The sequence below is a fragment of the Gracilinanus agilis genome, chromosome 2 (genome assembly GCF_016433145.1).
Source record: "Gracilinanus agilis isolate LMUSP501 chromosome 2, AgileGrace, whole genome shotgun sequence".
Lineage (NCBI taxonomy): Eukaryota > Metazoa > Chordata > Mammalia > Didelphimorphia > Didelphidae > Gracilinanus > Gracilinanus agilis.
In genome coordinates this window covers 398,380,624-398,404,939 of record NC_058131.1, presented here as the reverse complement: position 1 = coordinate 398,404,939, position 24,316 = coordinate 398,380,624, and the positions used below count along the sequence as shown (strand labels likewise).

At 35.4% G+C, this 24,316-nt stretch overlaps 1 protein-coding gene across 1 annotated transcript in view; it reads left to right on the top strand.

The window, feature by feature from the left end:
- The first annotated feature begins 7,095 nt into the window (after positions 1-7,095).
- LOC123233829 (butyrophilin-like protein 3) overlaps positions 7,096-24,316 on the top strand; it is a 114,064-nt gene continuing 96,843 nt past the window's right edge. Inside the window, exons 1-2 of the mRNA XM_044659870.1 lie at positions 7,096-7,163; positions 7,289-7,376. Of these exons, the coding sequence (XP_044515805.1) occupies positions 7,096-7,163; positions 7,289-7,376 (156 nt within the window). The remainder of the gene's footprint in view (positions 7,164-7,288; positions 7,377-24,316) is intronic.

Sequence of the window (24,316 nt, the reverse complement as noted above, 5' to 3'; positions counted from 1 at the left end):
TTAGCAAAAATTTTCACATATTAAGGTTAGCAAAAGAGTTGGACTCATGTAACAAACCAAATATTATTCTCATCAAAGATCCAAATCAGGATTGAAAAGGTAGGTTTCCAGAAACCAAAGAACACTGGATAGTTTAAAATAAAGGGGAATAGGAGGCAGAGATAGAATTCACCGGGACAGGGAATGTTGTGTTTAAGAAGCCAAATAGAGTTTAGGATAGGAATCAGTTTTGGATCCCCAGCTTCCCACCTGGGATATTAAGTTTGGCTTAACTGTAAAAACCAAAATACACATTTTTAGTAATGGATGCCTTCTACTATGATCATGTATGTGCCTGTCTACTTTGGGGAGTAAAAAGATTAAAAATTTCAAAATGGAGCACAATAGTGCCATTGAAATAACAAATAACCATAGAATATGTACAGGAGGCCAAGCAAAGATGGCTAATAAAGGCAACTTCTTAGATATGTTCAGGCAGAATTTTCCAACGTCTAAATCCTTGTGTATTTAAATTGGAACAGTTCCAGGAATTGGTTCAAGTTAAACTTCAGGCCCCAGAATATACTTTTCCATTTACGAATTACAAAATAAACTGGTTTCCAACAGAGATATCTCCCTATCTTTGTAGTTCTGCTGATCTCTATTTTTCTTAAGTCCCCTACAGAACAGGACACAATGGAGATGGGTGGGTGGATTTATCCCTATAGTGCTAGAGAAACTATAAATAGTAATATAATTTCCTCACAATGGATTGCATACACATTCACATATCTGCATACACAGGATAGAAATTGATCTTTTTTAAAAAATCCAAATATTAAAAATACAATGTCAATTATTAAAGACAGCTTTGGTTCTGTCTTGTTTTAGGTGAAAGTAAACACAAAATAGTATTTACAGTTAAGTAAATAGAAGTAGTGCATAAAGTAAACACTGAGAAGAAAGAAGAATAATACATTCCATGATTACTTAAAAAAAATATCAGCCACAAAATCAAAAGAAAAAAGTATTCAAGTAAAACAAATCCAAAGAGAACTCAAAAGCAGAGAATGATTATATTAGTTTGCACACATAATTTACATATCTTTAAACAAATTATAAACAATGTAGGGTTTGTGGTTTTGCAAATAATCTTTTAAAAATTTTTTTTGTTAATGATGGCTGTTACTATGCACATAATAAAAATAATGAAAAAAGAAAGTAAATACACTCTTCTAACAAATCTTAGAGTATTTTCCTTGAATCTTTCCTTTTTGTTTATCTTAATTCCCCTTACATCATAATTGTAGGCATCCATGTCTTTCAACGTCTCAAATGACTAGGTATTTGAGAACAAGGATTCTGCTTTGTCTGTATTTGCATATATCTGCCTCTCTCTCTGCCTCTCTCTCTCTCTCTCTCTCTTTCTCTCTCTCTCTCTCTCTCTCTCTCTCTCTCTCTCTCTCTCCCTCCTTCCTTACTCCACTTTTATTCTTCCTTTTCTGTCTCTGGCCTCAGGCCCCTAAATAATACCTCAAATACAGTAGGCACTTATAATTGTTTATTGAATGAATGAGTTATACAATTAAACCCCAGCCGATTATTCTGTACACATCTAGATGGTAGTGAGCAAACATTTATATTTGAGCAAATTAAATTTTACTTTAGTGGTAGAAAATCTATATCTGAGTAGTCAAAGCTGATGATTTCCTGAGGGATGAGTAATTTAGCCTTTACATAATGATGTCTGTATTTTCAGCTGAATGGCTTACCATTTAGTGTCAACCAGTAATTATGAATTTTGTGGTGACAAAGTCATACACAGTCATAGGCAGTGTACTTATTCTTTCAGTGTCTGAATACTTACCAAAGGAAATTGAAGGCTCCAAGCCCACCATTCTTATCCTTCAAATTCATGAAAATAAACAAAATAGCAACTACAGCAACAACAAAGATATTAGTATTCTGACCTAGCTATAGTTCTGGCAGCAATAATGTAACTTCTTTATTATTTGCTCTTATAATTGACTGATGAAGTGAACAACAAAGTTTTCCTGAAAAAAGTGAGAATCATCATGGAAAGAAAATTGGTAGAGACAACCTCACTTGAAGGCAAGAAAGCTGGATCTAAATCATGGCTTCATCAGTTAAGAGCTGTATAACCTTGGACAAATCACTTTCTTAGTTTTTGTAATCTTGCATAATTGGCATTGATCATTAACTCTGGGCTCTTTAAGGATCATCCTGCTCTAATTTCTAGCAATGACCTGGTCTTCATTGCAATCATAAACTCCTAAATTTCTATAAGCAAATACCCATAACTCAGCTTTTTGTTCAACACTTTTTTGTCATGGTTTTTGTTGTCCATGTTCTTCTAGAATTTGCTCAATAGAGAGCTTTTTTATTTCACCCATATCTTAGCTGTTTTATAGGTTCGATCTGGAGATAAACTACTTTAGGTTATATTTAACACATCAAGTGGCATATAAGTATGTTTATCTTTTAAAATGGCTTGATCTACTCATTCCAAAAGGATTTTTGATGGGGTTTCACATTGTCTTTAAGATTTCTTCTGAAAATGTCTAACAATCTTCTTTTTTTTTCCTTTTTCCTGAGGAAGCATTGATAATGATCATTCTATAGCTGTCTTAGAGTGAAAAGACCTGCATTTTGTTGATTTTTAAATGGGTTCATATTAACTATATGTCTTTGACAATGAATAGCATAAACCATTCTTGTAACTGTCTAAATTTTTTGCTTTGTTATAGTGTTAGTATATAATGTGTGGATTTTAAAATTAATATCCAATAACTAAGTATTGTATTTAATAAAGTTTTATTAATAATAACTAAAGTAAGAGACCTAGCTATTCAGTCCACTCTCCAGAACAAAAAAAAAAAAAAAAAAAAAAAAGGAGGAAGAGCTACAGAACTTATAAAACAATAACATGACCATGCAAACATGGAGACACAGGAGAGATTAAAGGGAATTTTTGGAAATACTAAGGAATTTCTGAGCTATGAATTCCAAAGTTCAAAATCTCCATTTATACATACCCCCCTCTGATCTTATTGGGAGACCAGTCTCCCCAAAAGGATCATGAAAACATAATCAATTTTAAAATTGCCATAATTTGTAGATAAAAGAAAAAGAGAACAAAATCAATGATTGCTACATTGAGAAAAAGCCAATTTTGAGGCAGTCCCCTTTGGCAGAAGGGTATACATTCAAAACAAATGCTTTGAACCACTCATAGTTCAATTCACATCCCAAAGTCCAATGTGCATCTTCTGGTGCAGCTTGTGGTCTCTGCAGGCATGTTCATGGCACCTTCTCCAAACAGGTTTGTCTTCTGGAGTCTGAGAGGTAGCGAGTTTCTTATTCTAAAATTGCTTAAATTCAAGTAAAAATTCACAACAATAGCATAGTCCCCCCTGAGATGGATAATAAAAACACAGGGATCAGTCAGGGGATGCATGACTGAGTTATGAGGTATATGAATCAATTGCAAAAGAAATAAAAACACTTTAAAAATCCAAATAAAAGAGAAAAGTAACTTGTGGATGGAATATAAAGTATTAAAGTCATGTCTAAAAAATCTAAGCAAAGGAAAAATAAACCTGTAAGAGGTCCTTAAATCAGGGCCCAATTAAAGTGATTTATGTAATTACGCAATCAGTGGCCAGGACTGCATAAATTTTGTCACACTATGAAAGACAGAAAAGGGACTAGATTATAGGGGAAATGGGAGCCAGGATGGCAGCTAAAGAAGTGCTTGTTAGAATGTGGTTCAGAGGAAGACCTGCCTCTGGTATATGTCAAAACAAGTTCAAGTCCTCTTGTCTTGGCTCAAAATTACATCAATCCCACTGGGATTGGTTGTTCTCTTTGACCTTGTGCTTGATTGGCACTATGCAGGTTGCTTTGTGCTTCTTTGGCACTGTATAATGGCTCCTTTTATATTCCTTCTTCTGGAATCAGAATTATTAAGCAAAGTCCCATAATTATTTTTAAACAATCAATGGCATTATTCTATAGTATAAAGCTTTGGGGTATGCAATGACATTAGAAAAAATGTATTTTAAACTGATATTACTGCAAAATAAAAAAAAGATTAATATTGATTATATGTACTTCAAAGTACTAAAATACTATATTGAAAAAGAATAAAAAATGCTTTAAAATTCAAAAATATATAGCTTATAAGCAGTGATAAACTGTACAGCCAAGGAGAGGTAGAATACGAAGATTCTTCATGAAAAAATGAGATACATTTCCTTTTTAAACCTGGCCATGAACCACTGTGTGAGTAAAAATGATTTTTACAAAATAACAGATTTATAAAAACAAAACAGTATTAGAATAGATAATGTACATTCAAATAAAGTACCAAATTCACAATAGCCCAGTTATTGACCATAGCAAACAAGCCCATTATTATATAGGATTCACATGAATTTATATATAACCACTTGCTGTGTGGTATTTAAAAAAATCTATGAACTGATGTATACTTGTCACAAATTCAAAAGATATAGCAAAACTTTCAACCTTGGCAACTGCTGATGAAAATCTATTTGGGTCTAAAACATCACCAAGAATTTAGATTATTCTAGTGGAAGAACAGAATAAACTGAAGAGTCAAAGTATTAAATCATCCAGAAGCCACTTGCTATCTGAGGAATTTTCCCTCTTGGGAGCCTTCTAGGGGTACCACATCCTAGGAACACATTCCCAGCTCCTCTGGTATTAGACTGTTATATATATCATCCATTACATTTTTGTAAATGCATAGGTGGGGATATATAATAATCACTTCTGCTACTAAATGGATCCTTTAAAAACAATTGAGATATTTAGCTCATTAAATTCTCCAAAGGTTGTATGAGCAACTTGGGACCTTGATAGTTGAGATGACAAATCCAGGATACATAAGACTTATGGGCTTTTTACAATGATATGTTGTTCAGTAAAACCATAGGGGAAAGGTGCAAAACAAAGAATCATATAACAGAAAGATATTGATTTGATTAATTAATACAGATAAACTTAAAAAAATTTTGAAACAGTAAAGCAATCAGCAATATACAATAACATAAGCAAATAACAAGGTACTAGCAGTGCAGTCAAAATCCTTTTTACCAATTCCAATAGACTGTTTACTATCTTGAGAGAAGTTGAAAATGATTAGCAAGCAATAAACTTCCAGATTTCTTTTAAGGTTCTTTCTCCTCCCCCATATAAATCAACCATTTGCATTTCATTTGTCACCCATATTAAGTTTTTCCATATACCTACTGGGCAGAATTTCCACTCTGCTTGTTGAGAACATTTAAGACTTTCAAAACTTTGTCAAAATATTTCAGTTTGGCCTCTCTAGTTTAAACAGAATAGTTTTTTTGTATCTTTTTGAGGGGAAGGAAGCAGGATGGTAAATAACCAATGAAGATACAAACTGCTATTAAAAAGATCAAGCAGAAGCAATATGCATTCGTTAGCTCAAAGAATTTAAACTGCAAAGATTCCAGCATGCTTTGCAATAGCATTTTGTCCTCAAAAAAAAAAAGTGGAATGGAAGTTATTTACAGAGTAAACACAAAATAAAGGCAAAACTTTGCAGGAGAACAATAGGATATTTGCATATGAAAGACTCATTACCCCAGGAATTTTCAGAGTTGAGAGAGTAGGGGAAAAAAGGCAGCCTTATTTTCCAAAATTGATTACAAATCTACTGATTTTTGGTCTATTTACCCTCAAATGAAACAGGAGAGGACTACCCTTCTAGTGAGAAAAAAAAATTCCTGATTTGCAAGTCTCTCTCAACCAGGAGTCCAGGGTCAGCTTAAGACTTCAGCTTAAAAAATGGCTAGTACAGGCTGGAAAACCCAGGCGGGATGGGGGAAGGGATTGGAGTGGAAAGATTTTTATACCTCACCCTCTTGGGGAAAAAAAAAAAGTACTGGCTCAGATTGGTAGACTCTCAGCAGAAGATCTGGTTGTGACAAGCAGGGGTGCAAGCTGGATGGGAGGAGCAGTAACAGCAGAGGCTCAAGAAGGTGGACTGGAGAAGTGGCAGCTGGGGAGGGAGACAGACATCAGGGCTGGGGGAAAGCAGGTGGTTGGGTGGGCATGGCCAGAGAAAAAACGTACTAACTTAACTGAAAATTTCTCTTAAAAATATTTGAGAATTCTATCCCATCATGATTAGCCAAAAACGTGGGTTTTAAAATTAATGTCCAATAACTATTATATTTAATAATGTTTTATTAATAATAACTAAAGTAAGAGACCTAGCTATTCAGCCCACTGGCCAGAGCAAAAAAAAAAGGGGTGAAAAGCTACAGAACTTATAAAACAATAATGTGACCACGCAAACATGGAGGTGCAGGAGATATTAAAGAGAATTTTGGAAAATGCTATTTCCCAAACAAATGGGAAATTTGGAATTTCTGGGGGATGAAGTCCACGGTTCAAAATCTCCATTTATACAAATTGTCGACATGGAATCTAGAGTTCCCAAACTTGTAGCTTAGTGAGGTATGATGAACCCCAAGTTTAGAAATAGTTTGTAGGTTGGAGACCCCAAAGCTTGTGCTTGTTCCCTGTTCCCAGGAGAATCCACCCTGAAGAGAATCTCAGGCTAGCAGTTGCAGACTGAATAATGGACCCTAGGGTAAATGCTAAATACCCTTTTGTCCTAGGTAGTCTTCCCCATTGTATCTGAGACCCTTACCCAGGAGGGCACACCTGGGCAGGGACCATCCTTTAGTATCCATTGTGTAAGCAGCCCCTTTCCCCTACACCCTAGCCTCTAGCTATGATCCCTTTCTCTAGCTTAATTGTATCCTGTCAGTATAATGTCAATCATCTCTCCCAGCCCCCTGGATCTTCCCAAAAGGTATATAAGTTCCCCAATTTCCTTTGTCCCTAGGAGTGGTCATCTAGCGGGGTGTCACTTCCAGGGGGATCAGGGAGCAGAGCGAAGCAGTGTTCCTTTAGACTCTGCACAAGGCGCAGCTCTGCGTAAGAGGCCAAGTAGCCCTCATCCCCCTTTCCCTTGATTAAAGAGTGGTTTTATGACTATTTAATAGTCCTGCGTTTTTTCTAAGTTAACAAATGGAGGTTCCCCAGCGAGATCCGAAGTTCCGGCCGCCTGAGCCACCTGCTAACAAGGACTCCAAGACGTGAGGTACCCACACAGCCCATTTGGGTTGAGTCAGGAGTCTGCTTAGCAGAGCGGCCAGGCAAGTGGCTCTCGGAGCAAAGGACTCGGTCGCTCATATTTGGGGCGATCCACTCTTTAATTAAGGTGGTTGGAAGCAACGGTGGACCCACGGAGAGTTGCAGAACCTGAACCAGCCCGGGGGTTGTCTGGAATTATGGGAAACAGTAAATCTGTAGGCCCAGGAGGTGGAAATAACCAACAGTCCTGAATAATGGACCCTAAGTGACTCTTTGGCAGAGTCTGAAGCATGTCAGTCTTGTAAGCTGAAGGTCCTGAGTTTGACCCCTGGAAGGGGGATGTGGTACAATGGGAGAAGCTTCTAAGGCAAAAGAATCACTTAGCTTTTACCCTAGGGTTCATTATTCAGTCTGCAACTGCTAGCCCGAGATTCCCTTCAGGGTGGATTCTCAAGGGAATAGGGAAGCACAAGCTTTGGGGGTCTCCAGCCTACAAGCTATTTCTAAAACTTGGGGTTCATCAGATCTCACTAAGCCACAAGTTTGGGGCCTCTAGGTTCCACATCGACATTATTATATATTATAATATATAATTACAAGATAATTATATATTACACTATATAATATTATTATATTATTACTTGTGCTATACTTGCTTTAGTGGTCAATGCTTCTCTGAAGCATTTCCAAAAGATAAAGAATGAATATTTTTTTCATTTGTTCCATTATATCTATCAATCTTATTGTACCAGATGATATAAGATAACCTTTTCTTCGCTTCTCTCTGTCAAGTTGATTATCTTGATGGTTTCTAGGAGGGCCAGCCTGCAATGTTTACTATCTATTTCTTGGTGCTCCACCAATGGGTGCACACTGCCAAAGTCCCATTTATGCCAATCTAGGGTTCTGTTGTTGTGGGTGTTTTTTTTTTTCAGATTGACATCTGCTATAAATATTTTAGAACATATAGGTTCTTTTACTTTTTCCCTATCTAAGGAAATAAATCTAATAGTTGTATTACTGTTTCAGAAGGTATATATACAGTTCTATACATCTTTGAGCATAATTCCAGATTGCTCTCTAAAATTGTTGAATCCGTTCACAGTTCTATGAATAGTTTATTAGTGTCCCCAAGAACTATCTTTATTTTTAGACAATTTATGAATTGGGGAATGTCTCATATTCTTATATATTTGACAAATTTCTTTATATATTTTAAATGTGACTTTTATCTGAGAAACTATAATTTTCCCCTCAACTTACTGCTTTCTTTCTAATCTTGGCTACATTCCTTTTATTTGTACAAAATCTTTTCAAATTTATGTATTCAAAACTATACATTTTACATCTCACAATGCTTTCTATCTCTTATTTATTCATAAATTCTTCCCTTGTCTGTAAATCTGATAGGTAATATGTTCCCTGTTCTTATTTGTTTAGAATGTCTCCCTTTATTCTTAGGTGTTATATCCATTTTAGACTTAGCTTAGTAAATTGTGTAAGATATTAATCTATAGTTAGTTTCTGCCAGACTACTTTCCAGTTTTCCCAACAATTTTCATCAAAAAGCTCCAAAGCTTGAATCTTTACTTTTGTCAAACACAGCTGTTTATTGTATATCTGTTCTACCCCATTGATATCCTGAATATAGATACATAAATTCTAAGTAAAATATTAGCCAGGAGATTGCAACAATAAATTACAAAGATAATACATTATAACCAAACAAGATTTATGCCAGATATGTAGGGATTAAAATAATTGATTATGTAGACAAAAAAGTAATAAATATCATATAATTAATTATATCATTAGATGCAGAAAAGTCTTATGACAAAATATAACACTCATTCCTATTAAAAACACTTGAAAGCATAGGTATAAATAGCTTTTCCCTTAGAATAATAAGTATATTCTTACAACCATTAGCAAATATTTGCAATGTTGAGATATTAGAAATCTTTTCTATAAGGTCAGAAGTGAAATAAGAATGTATATTACCAAAAATACTATTTAATATTATATTAGAAATTCTAGCAATAAAAGAAAAAGAAATGGAAGGAACCAAATGGCAAAAAGGTAAAAACAAAAACAAAAAAAGAAACAACCCTCTCTTTTATTGCAGATAATATAATAATATAAATAGAAAATCCTAAAATTTTAACTAAAAATTAGTTGGACCTATCATCAATTTTAGTCAAATAGCAAGATGTAAAATAAATCCACATAAAGTATCAGCATTTCAATATGTTTCCCAAAATGTCCTCTAAGAAGAGATAGTAAGAGATAACATGTTCAAAATAACCAAAGACAGAATAAAGTATTTAGGAGTGTATCTGCCAAAACAAACCCAGAAACAACATGAAGCTAATTATAAAACTCTTCTTATGCAAATAAAGTCAGTTTTAAATAATTGAAGAAATATTAACTGTTCATTGATAGGCAGAGTCAGTATAATTAAAATCACAATCCTACCTATACTAATTTACTTATTCAACACCATCCCAATTAATTTACAAAAAGTTATTTTATTGAACTAGACAAAATAATAACAAAATTAATTTGGAAAATGAAAAGGTCAAGAACTTTCATAGGAATTAATGAAAACTATAAAAGAGGTAGGTTTAGCAGTACCAGATTTTGAAGTATATTATAAAGTAGTAATTAAAAATGTGTGACACTGGCTGAAAAATAGAAAAGTAGATCAGTGGAACATCTCTATAATTTCTGAGAGGTACAAGATGTCAAAAAAAATTTTTTTAAACCCTCTCCTAGAATTTATTATGTAAGTATGAACTTTAGGAAGATCACTGAGGCAGCTATGGAAAGAATTGATTAGAAAGAGAAGAAAACTTGAAGTAGAGCAATTAGGCAGCAATTACAATACTGTACTTCTTTCTGAATGCTAGTCTAAGTATGCCTATTGTTTCATCAAAACAATTTGGGAGTTCAGTTCAGTTTTTTGTAATTTGTTTCATTTATATATATATATGATTTCTGGAGTGTATAGTAAGTGAAAATATTCCATAACCCCAAGGGTCTTCAAAATTTCCCTCTTCAGATTATAGTAGTTCCTCACTTTCATTTCTAATTTCTAATCTAGGTTTACGGATATTTTTTAATGATTGCTTTTCACTGGTTAGTAATATATGTTTATGTGAGTCAGAACTGAAGATACAATTTACAAAAAGTGGAATGAAGCACTTGCCTATACATATCTATTTTCAATTTTCATTTGTTGTACTACTGATGATGCACAAAGAAAGTATTCATGTTTTCAATTCATTTAATTTAAATTTGTGGTTCACCCATCTTACTAGTCATTATCATCTGCACTGAAAAATTCCAGTATGTGGCTTATTAGTATTTTAAAATCTTTCCAAGGTATTTTGCCTTCTTGGGGTACCAGAACACAATAATTGCTAATTGAACCACTATCTTATGTGTCAAGCTGATCTTCACAATGGGTTTGAGTGGGGCCAATCTGCAATATTATTCTCCTCTGCATATTTTTTTATATACCATAATTACTTGGGTTCTAACCTAATCAGTGATGACACCTAGATTCAATTTGTTAATATTTCCAAGTTTCTCTCCTCTTCACAGATAGCTGAATGGTCTTAAATCATAGAATTCGCCATTCTACCTCACCCTGGTAACTACTATTCTACTCTGTTATTCTCTTCTTCTGACTTATGGTATGGAAGATGGTATGGAAGTAAAAACCATGCCTAGGGCAATTTTTATTCCATTTTCAATAAATCTGTTATTTAATATGATGATTAAAAGTACACTTGAGCAATCCCTTCTACTGAAAACATGGAAAAAGCAATCTAATAATCTATATTTGAGAACTGATTTTCATATTTTAATAATCCTACTGTAGCTGTGATAGCAGCAAGAGAGGGAAATATCTAAGTGATGATGAAGTGAATAATGGAGTGAGAAATGAAGAACATTTGATTTCATAGACAGGTAAGAAAGAGACTTGTCTATGAAACATGGACAGCTGTGCATATTTTCTGGAGTAATTTCATCAGTGCCAAATGAGTCATTTTTGGCATGAAATGATTGGAATGTATGACTAATAATGAAGCTAGGAAGAAAACTAGACTATCAGATTGAATAGAAATAATACTTATTGCCATATAGATTTGCTGCTGGTCTAGATTACTTAAGAGAAAGAATAGATGAAAGAAACCCAATCCATCAGCACAGGATGAGCCACAGTAGAGCAAATGAAAACAGGGAGAGGAGAAGAAACTTTCCCAAGATGCTCTAAAACTCACCTCTAGAATTTTGACTCTAATGGAAGAAAAATATATTTATTGAACACTTGCTCTATACTAAGCATGATGGTAAGTGCTAAGAATACAAATAAAAAAGTTGTCTTTAAGGAGTTCACATTCTAATGAGGCAGATGGCATCTATATTGTTTCCACCAGTGGCAACATAGATAGGGAGTCATCTTCTTTAATGTAATTTCCACTGATAAACCCTTATCCGTTTCTTATATTGAATGATTTTATAGCACCATGGACTTCAATGGTGGGGACTTTCTTTCTTGGATAGTCAAATAGCTATGGCTATTGAGGTTGTTTCTGAAGACTCATTTGCCAAGTAGTATCTTTACATGAATGATGATTTTGGAGATCCACCTAGAAGGGCTGGCAGGGATTTTAGGTTTACATGCCCCTTTGTAGCAGCTGAGTTGGGACTGGGGTTCACTGAGTTTGGATGGAAGCTGAGATGAAGATGGACTGGAATGAAGAGAAGCTTAAAGAAAAGAAAGTAGGGTAAATAATAAGAAAGTTATTATACTAATCCAGACATGAAGGGATAAGGGCCTGCACTAAGATAGTTGTTGTGTGAATAGAGAGAAAGGAATGTATATGAAATATATTATGAAGGTGGAAATGAGATTTGGCAACAGATTACATTTGTAGAGTGAGCTTGAGAGATGGGTCAAGGATGACACATATATTGTGAATCTGGATGACTGAGAAAATGGCATTGCCCTAGATAGGAGTAAGGAAGTTTAGAAGAGTTGGAAGCAGTGGAAAAATAATTATTTCTATCTTGAACATGCTGAATTAGAGATATCTTTAGGACACCCAGTTCTAGGTAGTGAGAAGTTAATTGGTGCTATGAGATGGAAATGTGGGAGATATGATAAAAATAAAGACAGACAGACAAAGAGACAGAAAAAGAGAGAGATAAATAAGAGATCTTTAAGTATCTATATCTATATATTTTTTATAAAGATCAAGAGATAGATTTCATTCCATTTTTCTTCTGTCATCTAGCAATTCAGCATCTATCTATCTATCTATCTATCTATCTATCTATCTATCTCAATTTATTCACCTCACCTCTTCATCACCATTTTCTCATTTATAAGTTCCTCTCAGGACCTCCATTTTGGAAAGAAGCCCAGACTTGTTATCTTTCATTCTTCTCCCAGCTCTAATTTTGAAATAGATTAGAAGGAGAAGAGAAGAGGGCCCATTACAGAGCTTGGGGGAGAACTCAAGGTTAGTGGCCATGAAATTATTGAAAATTCAGCAAAGGAAACTGTGGAATAGTAAGAGAGCTAGGAGAATAAGGAGATAGGATTACCATGAAAACCTTGAGAAGAGACAGTATCCAGTAAAATAGGGAGATAGACATTGGCAAAGATGAGAAAGGAGAAAGGCTGATAAAAGATTGCCAGATTTGGTAATTAGGAGATTATTTATAACTTTGAAGAGAGAAGTTGCAGTTGAATAATAAGGTTAGAAGTTAGACTACATTGAATTTAGCATTGAGTGTGAGTACATGAAGTGAAGGCACTAAATATAAGGGGCTTTCTCAAGGAGAAGTGAAAAATATATCCATATATTTGTAACTACATAGCTTTCTATATTACATATGTAAATATGTGTGTAGATGGATACAGACAGACAGATTGACAGATAGATAGATAGATGGTAGGGATGGTCCAATCAAATAAGGACTTTTATGAGGATATGGAATCAATGGTGTGCTAATAGGCAGTAAGGAAGGAGATAGTGCCTAACACATAATAAGTACTTAATAAATGTTTGTTGGTTAATTAATTAGATCATGAAAACAAGGTAGAAGTTATAAAGAGGAAAATTAAGCTTGATGTTGTGGTTAAAAAACAACTTTCTAATTTTGGTTCTATAAGATTATTTGCTTACAAAAATAAATAATATGGAAATATGTTTTGCATGATAATATATGTATAACCCAGATTGAATTGCTTGTCAGTTCTGGTAGAGGGGAGGGAAGAATGGAGGGAGACAATATGGATTGTATGACTTTGGAAAACTTATTTGGAAATTTGTTATTAAAATTAAAAAACAACTTCCCAAGAAGTGAAGTATCCTATGTGGAAAGTAGATAGGAGGTTTCCTATTATTGAAGATCTTCTTGTAAAGCCTAGACTTAATGGAATATATTGTGGTGGGAATTCCTTTTCTACTATGGGTTGGATTAGTTAGTCACTGAGGTCCCTTGCAAGACAAAATTTCTGTGAATCCCAGAAGCAGTCAGAATCAAAAGTAAAGGATGAGATGATTTGCTCAAAGCTGACCTGTTAGTCTCAAAGGTTAAGATATGAACTTTAGTCATCTGAATCCAAACTAGTTTCTTTTTGGTTCTCCATGATATTTGTCACTCCACTCCTTTCCAAGGCTTGAATAATTTATGAAAATCAAATAATTTCCCCATCTGAAAGGTACAGTTATAGCATTACTGGATCTTAAATCTTCTCACTGTACAAATCATAAGACCAAAGATTTAGATCTGAAAGACACCTTAGAGATTATCTCTTCTAAATTCCTGCTTTACAGATGAGGCAGCTGGGGTCCAGATAGTATATGACTTGCACATGAATCATGGATAGCAAGTAGCAGAGATAAGATCAAAGAGGGTTTTCTGATTCCTTATTTAGTGTTTTTTTCTCAACATCATCCTGCTAGATTTTGATAATTAGTGGGAGAAGGGTGAGAGAGGGAAAGGGGCAATAAAATGCTTTTATTTGACAACAAGAATTTATTGAGCACCCAACTATGGAGAGGCCATTGTTCTATGGAGGATGCAGAGAAGTAAAATGAGTGAATTCATTACCCAAAGACTATTTATATTATTTTCAAGACACAGAAAAAAAATCAGAGAGAGATAGACAGAGACACACAGAGAGCCAGAGAAAGAGAAATAGAGATAGAGATATACAGAGACAGAGAGAGAAAAGAATTTTAAATATAGTTGTGTGAGCAAAAATGGAAGCAGGAGAATGCAGGAGATAATAAGTGGTCCAATTTAGCTGGAAAATAAATGAAAGAAAGGACAATTAATCTGGAAAGTTAGTGTGGTACTAAATTATAAAGTGCTATGAATTCTAAGCAAAATTGTAAGAACTTTATTCACCAAGAACTAAATGTTTATGAGTAAAGAAACAGCATGACTAGATAAGGGAACATAGATTAAAAGATTAAAGGTAATTTTATCAGGAATGCACTGGTAAATATTTAAAAACAGCTCTCTAGGAGAAAAATATATACAGGATACACTTTTAAGTTCAATTTTCATCATTAACATTTTCTCTATCACTTTCTTAAGTTTAGATAATGAAATAAGATAATAAAAAATAAGTTTAGATAAATTTAGCTAATAATAATATTTAGATAATAAAACCAATATATCAAGTCCATATTTATAGCATTTGTTGATTACTGAGGTGTTAAGTACTTCCACTAAAAATTTAAAAGCAAAGTGAAGGGGGAAAGAGTCACAGAAGGAACCTTAGTTATAGAATAGAGAGCCAGGATTCTAGCCAGCCTGCCTTCCTTCCTTCCTTCCTTCCTTCCTTCCTTCCTTCCTTCCTTCCTTCCTTCCTTCTTTCCTCCCTCCCCCCCCATCTTTCTTTTGAATTGGTTCCTTTTCTAATCCTCGTATATTAATTTCCATATCTGGAGACATTATTCTGAATAGTCTATAGATCACAGCAGAAAAGGTTAAGTACCCTTTCTCTAGATTGCTAAATTGAAATGTTTTTTATCCCTGCTATTGTAATAAGTACCTCCTCTTGAGGCCCTTCATTACTCACCCCCCCCCATTCTAGCTATTAGTGCTTGTACCTCTTCATAAAATTTCTTTGTCACCTTTGCAAATATTTCACATTTACTTGTCTTTATAGGGTTACATATTACCAGAGGGTAAGCTTCCAGAGGGAAAAGATTATCTTGTGTTTCTATCCTGTAAAAAGGAATTCTTGGTTCTCTTTGAGTTCACACTTGTGAAAAAGGAATCCTTTGTTCTCTTTGCTTAGTTAATTAACACTTTTGTTGGAAATAACTTTGAATCAACACAAGTTTGAACTAGGTGGGAGAAACTTGAAAACCACTGAGTTCACACCTTACTTGATGCTAGGTGAGAACAAGCCAGAAACTTAAGAGTTCACAAACTCAGAAAGGTGTGATTCCAAAGGTGAGAACTCAGACAATTTGCAAGCTGTGATTGGCCCTTGTGAAAAGGGGCAGGGACAGGAAACCACCATAAAAGCAATGAAGGTAGGCTGGTGAAGGAGGTCTGGTGAAGGAGGCTAGTAGAGAGTGGACTCCAAGAAGAGAGTCACTCCAAGAAGGAAGTTGGTTTCAAGAAGAAGGTTGGCTCAAAGACGAATGTAGGCCTGTAAAAGTGAAATTTGGGAAATGCCATCTAAAAGTATATATATATTTTCTATGGACATGTGGGAGACTTTGAAACTACATTTCCCATGATTCCTCATGGTAAACAGGAAGTGGGATGATGTAAGAGAAGGGATATAGACTCCTGTAGTGACTTGGAACTTCCTCTTTAGCTACTGGGCACAGGATGAGAGGGGAGGTAATTATGGCTGAAGCGGCAGTTTTGAATTCTTACAAGCGCGTGGTCTAATGACTTTATCTAATGATTTTATCTTTATCAGCATGGCTTTAATTAAAATACTAATTTCTATATTTATATCAACCTTTATTATTTTTAATCTTAACAGGCCTCAGGAATCACCTTCTGCTCCAGTCATTGTCTTGGGTGAGTAGATAACTTGTTTTCCCTTCCTGTCTTCTGGAGATAGTTTAATTCTGACTGAAGGTTAATAAGTCCTGGCTGAGCCAAGCACTGGAACAATATTTAGTTAGATAGGTTAATATCTTTTCTACCCTTTTGTATTTCTCTACTTTATAAATAAAAAAATTTATATTTTTCATATATTTAGCCAAACCATTAATTTTAATACCTACAATCCCTAGTACAGTATCTGGCAAATAGTGGGCTCTTAATACTAACTGGTCAAATTGAGTTAAATTGAATTAGGCAAGCCTGGCACATAGTAAGTGCTTAAAAATACTTGTTGTATTGAATTAGATATATATAGATAGTACAATAGAGTTAATAATGTAATACAGCATTTCTTCACCAATGTTGTCCCCTGAATTGAATTATCAGAATGTGATGATGACCCTGGGCTCCCAAAGGTTGTGTCAACAGGATGCAAGTTCTGATAGAGTCTATTGAAGTGGAAAAGTTTTGAGGATAGGTCTGACCAAAGGTTGAAGACCAGCTTTGCCCAACAAATACACAAAATTTTAACTTTATAAACTGGCTACCAAGGTATGTATTTTTTAACCCTTTTGACACATTATATATACAAAAATACTAACCAAATACTGATCTTGTGTAGCTTCCTTTCAATTCCATATTGTCAGGGCCCAAATGGCAGAAAAAGAGGGCAGATGGCAGTAAAAATAATACATTTCTTAGAGCACCTACATAACTGCAAACAGTTATAAAAACTGCTTCTGGAAGGAAAAAAAAGGCATGGAGAAGTACAACAAAATATGAGGAAGCACAGAGCAGTGGAAATATTCATTTGTACACAGAACACCTATACTGATAACACTTTGAATCTAAGGAAGAAATGGAAGAGTAAAGTGATAGTAATGGTGGCTTGCACTAATTCCATAAGTTTAATACTTTGGCAATACATGATGGCAAAAAAAAAGATATGCTCAAATTCCTTGATCCAGTAATCATGGCATTCTACTTTCTGAGTCATCCATCCTTTTTAATCTTCTAGAAGAAAATTGAAAGTTCATGTTTCATCCAGTTATGGATGTCTTGGGGTTTTATTTATCATCTCTCTCTCTCTCTTTTTTTAAAGAGACCTCTGGGTAAAAAGTGCAATGTGATGTTTTGGGGACTTCAAATTCCCTTAAAGAGTTAGCAAGGGAAGGAAGAAGGCTTTTTCTGCTTTTTTATTTCCTAGGAGAGGCAGCCAAATTGAGTTCTAAGGTTACTTTAATTTCATTTTGCGGGGATCATTTAATGGCTCTGTATCATAACATTCAACATCAGAATCATGCCCAAATACAGATCAATGCAGAATTAAAGGAGGAATCCATCTTGTCTGACCTTCTCATTTTACAGAGAAAGAAATTGAGTCCGGGATCAGAAAAGTAACTTGATGCAGAAAGTCACAAGGGAGTAAAAGAATTAGAATTCAAATGTCAATCCAATAGGTCCACCATACCATTTTCCTCATTATACTATTGTCTAGTTGGCATGAAGGCAAATTCAGTCAAAATGTTTAAAAAGTATAATATTCTGCACTGCACAGATAATAGGATAGTTTATTTTTAAACTGCATTAGACTTTAATCTTGCCCCCTTATGATCAATTCTAGAAAGAACAGATACATTCTACATCTGGAAGTGTGACTTTCTTCAAAAGGGAGGATTCTTTATTACCTCAGTATCACTATTTGAATATTATATAAAATACAAATGACAATATGGTTCTATTTATGATCTGGTTATAAAGTCATTTTATTGTTCCCTTTGTTTTTTGGGCATTTTTTTGGATACAATGTCTTTAAAATGACACTCTCATTTCAATTCTTTTAAAAGTGATAGTGGGACATGATTAACCAAAAGATGGTTGGACTTCTTATTAGAGATGTAATGTATGAAACAATAATATTAACCTAAAGTGAGAATAAATAGACATTCTCGTCTTTTGGAATTTATTGTCCATCATGTACTCCACTGCAGTAGTTTACCCAACCTCTCAACCACAAAGAGGTTAGCAACCTAACCAATTAGGGCTAAGAGTTTTTGGGATCATTCTTGTTTGATTATTTATAGAGGAGACCAATCCTCTATAGTTACAAGGTCACCAATATCTTCTTTAAACCACTTTTGAAACAATTTTACTTCAAGATTTCAAGATCTGTTGACTAGCTCCTAAAAAATGTCACAGAAATTATAAATGTATTGATAAGCAAGAATGGTAAAGGGAGTGGGGAGGCCAAACAAGTGACTGAGTTCCACAAAACCAAACATTAAAAAAACAACAAGTAATAAAATACATTCACTATATATTTATCCGGTGTGTTCTGGTCATATATTATTTATAAATATGTTCCTTCATGCATGATTTCATCCTTATAATTGATGATATGTGTGTTTGTGGGAGATTTATGGGAGGCATATTATATTACTACTTTTCTTATTCATTTAGTTATTTTACTTTGGCAAAAAACAAAATGTGACAGAATTACAATTAGAATTTGGATTTTAAGGATACTTTTCAATTCAGTTCAGCAAATATATTCTAAGCACCTGCTATGTGTAAGATCCTGTGCTCAGCCACTGGGGTTACAGAGAAAAAAGGCAGAGTTGTTTCCTTCAAAGAATTTACAATTTAGTGAGGGTGGGAGGAGGGAGAAGACCCGCATACACAAATTACTAGACTCCAAGGAGGAGGGGTGCTAAATGTAAAGCAGATATTCTAATAAAGCACTATAAAGAAATTTGAGGAGGAAAAGATTATGTTCACCTGGAAGAGGAAGAGGGTATGGGAAAAGTCAAGAAAATCTTCCCTTGGGTTTTTGCCTTTCTTCTGGACTTTGAAGAAAGGAAGGCATTTTAACAAACTGAAACAGATGTATCAAGGGTTAGGAAGAGAATCCTTGCTTCCTGTTCTCAATCCTCCAATCAACTTGATGAGATTATAATGTATGGACCACTGGAGATAGAAGGTACTTTCCATAGAGCTAGATATGCCTGGCAGATAGTCACTGAGATTTGGTGAAAGGGTTCCTTCTGGATTTCCCCTCTTCCAATTTAGGTGCCCCTTAAGACAACTCTGCCCATTGGAGACTCTTTTCTTTCACTTTCTCTCCCTTGGATTTCTGGATTGGAATACAGTCAGCCATTGCTACGTAGAGAAAAAGCACATGGCAATGTGAAATATGTCCTTCCCCAAGGAAGCCTAAGAATGAGATACTCAGACCTCTCAGTTCTGGCTGCCTTCTGTATTGGATTCCTCTTTTTGGTGCACATCAGCAACTCACAATCCTGAAAAATAGATTTCCAGCTTGGAGGTTATCTCTTGGATAATCTTCAGTTTGAAAGCTCTGAGTTCAAGAAGTAGACACTAACGACTACTCAATGGAAGAAGAATTTCATTATAACCCCACTTCTTATAAGAGGAGAATCTAGTATGGGGAAAGACTAAAGTCATGTTCTAGATCAGTGATTCCCAAATCACTGGTGGGTGCTGCAGCAATCCAGAGGGGGCAGTGATGGCTACAGGTGCATTTATCTTTCCTATTAATTGCTATTAAAATTAAAAAAAGATTAATTTCCAGGGGCTCTAAGTAATATTTTTTCTGGAAAGGGGGCAGTAGGCCAAAAAAGTTTGGGAACCTCTGTTCTAGATGGACAGAAGATAAGTATTTTGTCAGACCTGCACCATAATTACTTTGTTTTGCAGATGGTGAACACCTATGATGAATGGTAAATATCTGTTCAATGTTCTCATAAAAGGAATTTACTGTCTGGAAGGAGTATACTGAGAACAATGGAGTATTTAAGTATTTTATTGTTCCTCTATTTGTTTATGCAGCTAGGTGGCATAGTCCATTGGGTTTAGAACCAGGAGAACTCATTTTCATGAGTTCAAATCTGGCTTCAGACACTTCCTAGTCAAGTGACCCTGGACAAGTCACATAAACTTGTTTTAGTTCCTTGTCTAAAAAATAAGCTGGAGAAAGAAATGACAAACCACTCTAGGATCTTCACCAAGAAAACCCCAAATGGTGTCAGGAAAAGTTGGACATGAATGAAATGCTTTTACAACAATTTGTCTATGATTGTCTGTGAGTCCTTTGTGTCTTTTTCAGTTTTTATAGTAAAAGAAATAAAAAGTTGGCCCAATAACCAATACTGATATTGTACGTTTAGCATTTTTGTAGAAGGAGACCCTATTATCCACATTTGAGGAAACTTTAGAAACTAGTCATAACTATTATTTTCTAAACTCTTACTTTCTGTCTTAGTATCAGTTCTAAGACAGAAGAGGAGCAAAGGTTGGAAATAGGGTTTAAAGGACTTGCCCAGGGTTGTATATCTAAGAAGTGTCTGATGCCTGATTTGCACTCATGAAAACGAATGCCCCTGATTCTAAGTTCAGTATTCTATCTACTGTGCCAGCTAACTGCTGCATTACTAAGTTTGTTTCAAAACTTTTCTGAAAGATTTCAAGTGAAGCATCAAAGAATCAAAAAGATCTTAGCACCTTTAATCCCAGGATCATTAAACACAGAGTTACTTGTGAAAGATGTCTGAGTGGGTTTGTGGGTGGAGGGATAGAGTAAAGCATATAATCTCTATTTTTTACCTAACCCTGTCCTAAGAGCCTTAAAAATATTATCTCATTTGATCTGAGTACCAGAATATACAGAAATTGGATGGTGGTGTAGGAGAGGGATGGTACAGTCTGCTATTTTAATAGATATAACTCCCTAAGGGTATATTTGTTTAATAATCGATGAGAATAAGGAGCTGGGCTATTCTTCAGCAGTTTTACTTATGTGCTAAGGTTCCAGAATGTAAATGTTCATCACAGGTTAGTCCGTAAGTGCTATTGAAACTGTGACCCAAGCATAGACTAAATCCTTCAACCTTTCATCTATGTTGATCTTCCTTGGAATACCAAAGAGCAAAAATGTTTGAGAATATGTAACGTAATACTGATCAAGAGCTTTCCCCTCTATAATCTCTTTCTGTCTTGACAATCATTGCTCTAAGAATCTCCATGAAAACACAGTACAGCCTGTCACGGAGTTTGAAGACTGTTGCAGATTTAATATCTAGTTGCTTAGGAATTAAACAAACAGAAACAGCCAACTTCCAAACCTGAAACTTATTTATAATGATCAACAGTAAATATCTTTGGCGAGGCGTGGTAGCTCATCCTTATAGTCCTTGATGCTGAGTAGGTTAAGCATGGTGGATTGCTTGAATTTCGGAGTCCTGAGCTGAAGTAGGACTAAAGTTGACAGTGTATCCACATTGTTTGTCAAGGACAAAGGGCCACCAGACTTCCTAACAAGGAGCAAAATTGTCCCAGATCAGAAAATAGTGGCTAAATCTTACTGTGCTTCTAGCATAAGCAAGATAGGGAAATCCAGTCTAAAAAACCAAAAATTATATCAATGGATTTATTTATATAAGTCTACAATAACACAAAAACACAAATAGCATTAATTTTATAGAAAGGATTAATAATCAAAGTCCTCTCTCCTGAGGAAAGAGAGTACCATCAACAGCTTCTTGTGGCTATAATGGTTGGAGATTCTTTGCTTCCAGGACCTCTCTGGCACCTTCCTTATTCCAGGGCAGAAAATGGGAGGGCATCTCCTCATTTCATTATACTTGTCAACTTGGAAAACACAGAACCAGGAAAGTAGTTAGAAAGAACAAATCTTTTCATCAGCACAAGGAAGACAATGATCTAACAGCCACCACACAGAGCATGTACATAATACCACACAGAGATAAGCTCTAGTGCTCTGGGAACACTGTCTCCAGGAAAATGAACCTCAAAGGGGATTTTTCCAAAGAACTGAAGAAGTTGGGGTTATATATATATATATTGGTGAATAAAGGACAGAAAGGATAATTGATTGGCTTACATGGGGAAGGAAGATTCCAGCCAGGGACTAGTCTACCTGGGAAAGGCCTAGATACAATGGGAGAAACTTCTAAATCAAAAGGGTACTTAAGATTTGATTACATCTATTAATTCTATCTAGATTGAGATCATTGGGTAATCATTTGAAGGCCAGACATATGCTTTGTAGTTGAAGAGAAGAGTGGAGATCCCAAAAGCTCTTCTAACAAAAGTAATTGAGAAAATGCTAAGAGCTCTGGGTGGAAAACAAAACAAAACAAAACAAATAAACATGCTTTTCTCCAAATTACATATTCCCTTTTTGGTTAGTTGGTTTGTATTTGAGGATTGGGTATGTTGACAGTGTTTAATGGAATCCCCAAATTTACCTTTGTCCCTTGGAAACTTGCCTTTATGGAATTCCAAGAAAGACCCTCGTTTTAGATTGAACAATATATATTTTTTTAAATCCTTGCCTTCCATCTTAGAATCAATATTGTGTATTGGTTCCATGGCAGAAAAGTGGTAATGGTTAGGCTATGGTGATTAAATGACTTGCCCAGGGTCACATAGCTAGAAAGTATCTGAAGTCAGATTTGAACCTAGGACTTCTCTCTAGGGTTGGCTCTCAATCCGCTGAGCCCCCCAGTTCCCTCCTGAACAATAATTTTTGCCATCTCCCCAGGCTACTGTCCTTCCATGGCAGCTAGAATATGCTATTGTAGCTGCTATTTCTCTTTGCTCACTAGCAAATTTAATCATGATTGGATTTATACTTTCAGTATATATATAATATTATATATTATATAATTCCTGATTATACATTATATATATGTTGATGTGGAATCTAGAGACCCCAAACTTGTGACCTTGTGGGATCTGATGAACCCCAAGTTTTAGGAATAGCTTGTAAGTTGGAGACCCTAAAGCTTTTGTGTGTTCCCTGTTCCCAAGAGAATCCACCCTGAAGGGAATCTCTGGCTAGCAGATGTAGACTGAATAATGGACTCTGGGGTAAATGCTAAATATCCTTTTGTCTTAGGTAGTCTTGCCCGTTGTATCAGAGACCCTCTCCCAGGAAGACACACCTGGGCTGGGACCATCCTTTAGTATCCATTGTAAGTAGCCCCATCCCTTACACCCTAGCCTTTGGCTATGATTCCTTTCCCAATCCTGCCTGTATGATAGTGTCAATCATCTTTCTCAGCCACTGGACCTTCCCAAATGGTATATAGATTCCCCAATTTCTTTTGTTCCTTGGAGTTCTCATCTAGCAGTCATCTAGCAAAGTGGCACTCCCAGGGGGTCAGGGCCCAGAGCAAGCAGAGTTCAATCCTCAGTCTCTCTGCATAAGGCATGTAGCGTGCAGCTCTAAGTGGAGGTCTAATCAGCCGTGTCCCCCTTTTCCTTAATTAAAGAGTGGCTTTTCTGACTATTTAATAGTTCTGTTTTTTCAAAGTCGACATATATAATATATAATCAGGAATTATACATTCAGTTAATGAATCTATGTGGAGTTAAGACATACCCCAGATAACTGATGTGGTTCTTTAGGTTTTACATGTATCATTGATCTAGACCTATTTCCATATTATTCATAGTTGCACTAGGGTAATTGTTTAGCGTCTATATCCCCAATAATATCCCCATCAGCCCATGTGTTCAAGCAGTTGTTTTTCTTCTGTGTTTCTGCTCCCACAGTTCTTCCTCTGAATATGGATAGTTTTCTTTCTCATAAGTCCCTCAGAGTTGTCAAGGATCATTGCATTGCTGCTAGTAGAGAAGTCCATTATATTTGATTTTACCACAGTGTATCAGTCTCTGTGTATAATGTTCTCCTGGTTCTGCTCCTTTCACTCTGCATCAATTTCTGGAAGTTGTTCTGACATGGGCATTGTACAGAGATGGCAGGGACCCTATACTCCTTAACTCAGTCTGTGAACAGGGGAATTCCCTTCCCCCTTCCTGCCCTCCTGACACTGGAGGCAAAGGCCATAGTCCTTGGAATTCCTTTAAGTTGCGATAGATAAAGAAATACACCTCCTCGATAACATCAAGTTGTATATCTCAGACATCCATCTGTCCCCTGAACTATAAGGGTCACCCCCTATGTCTCCAGGCAGACCCCAATCAGATGACCAACACCCCCCCC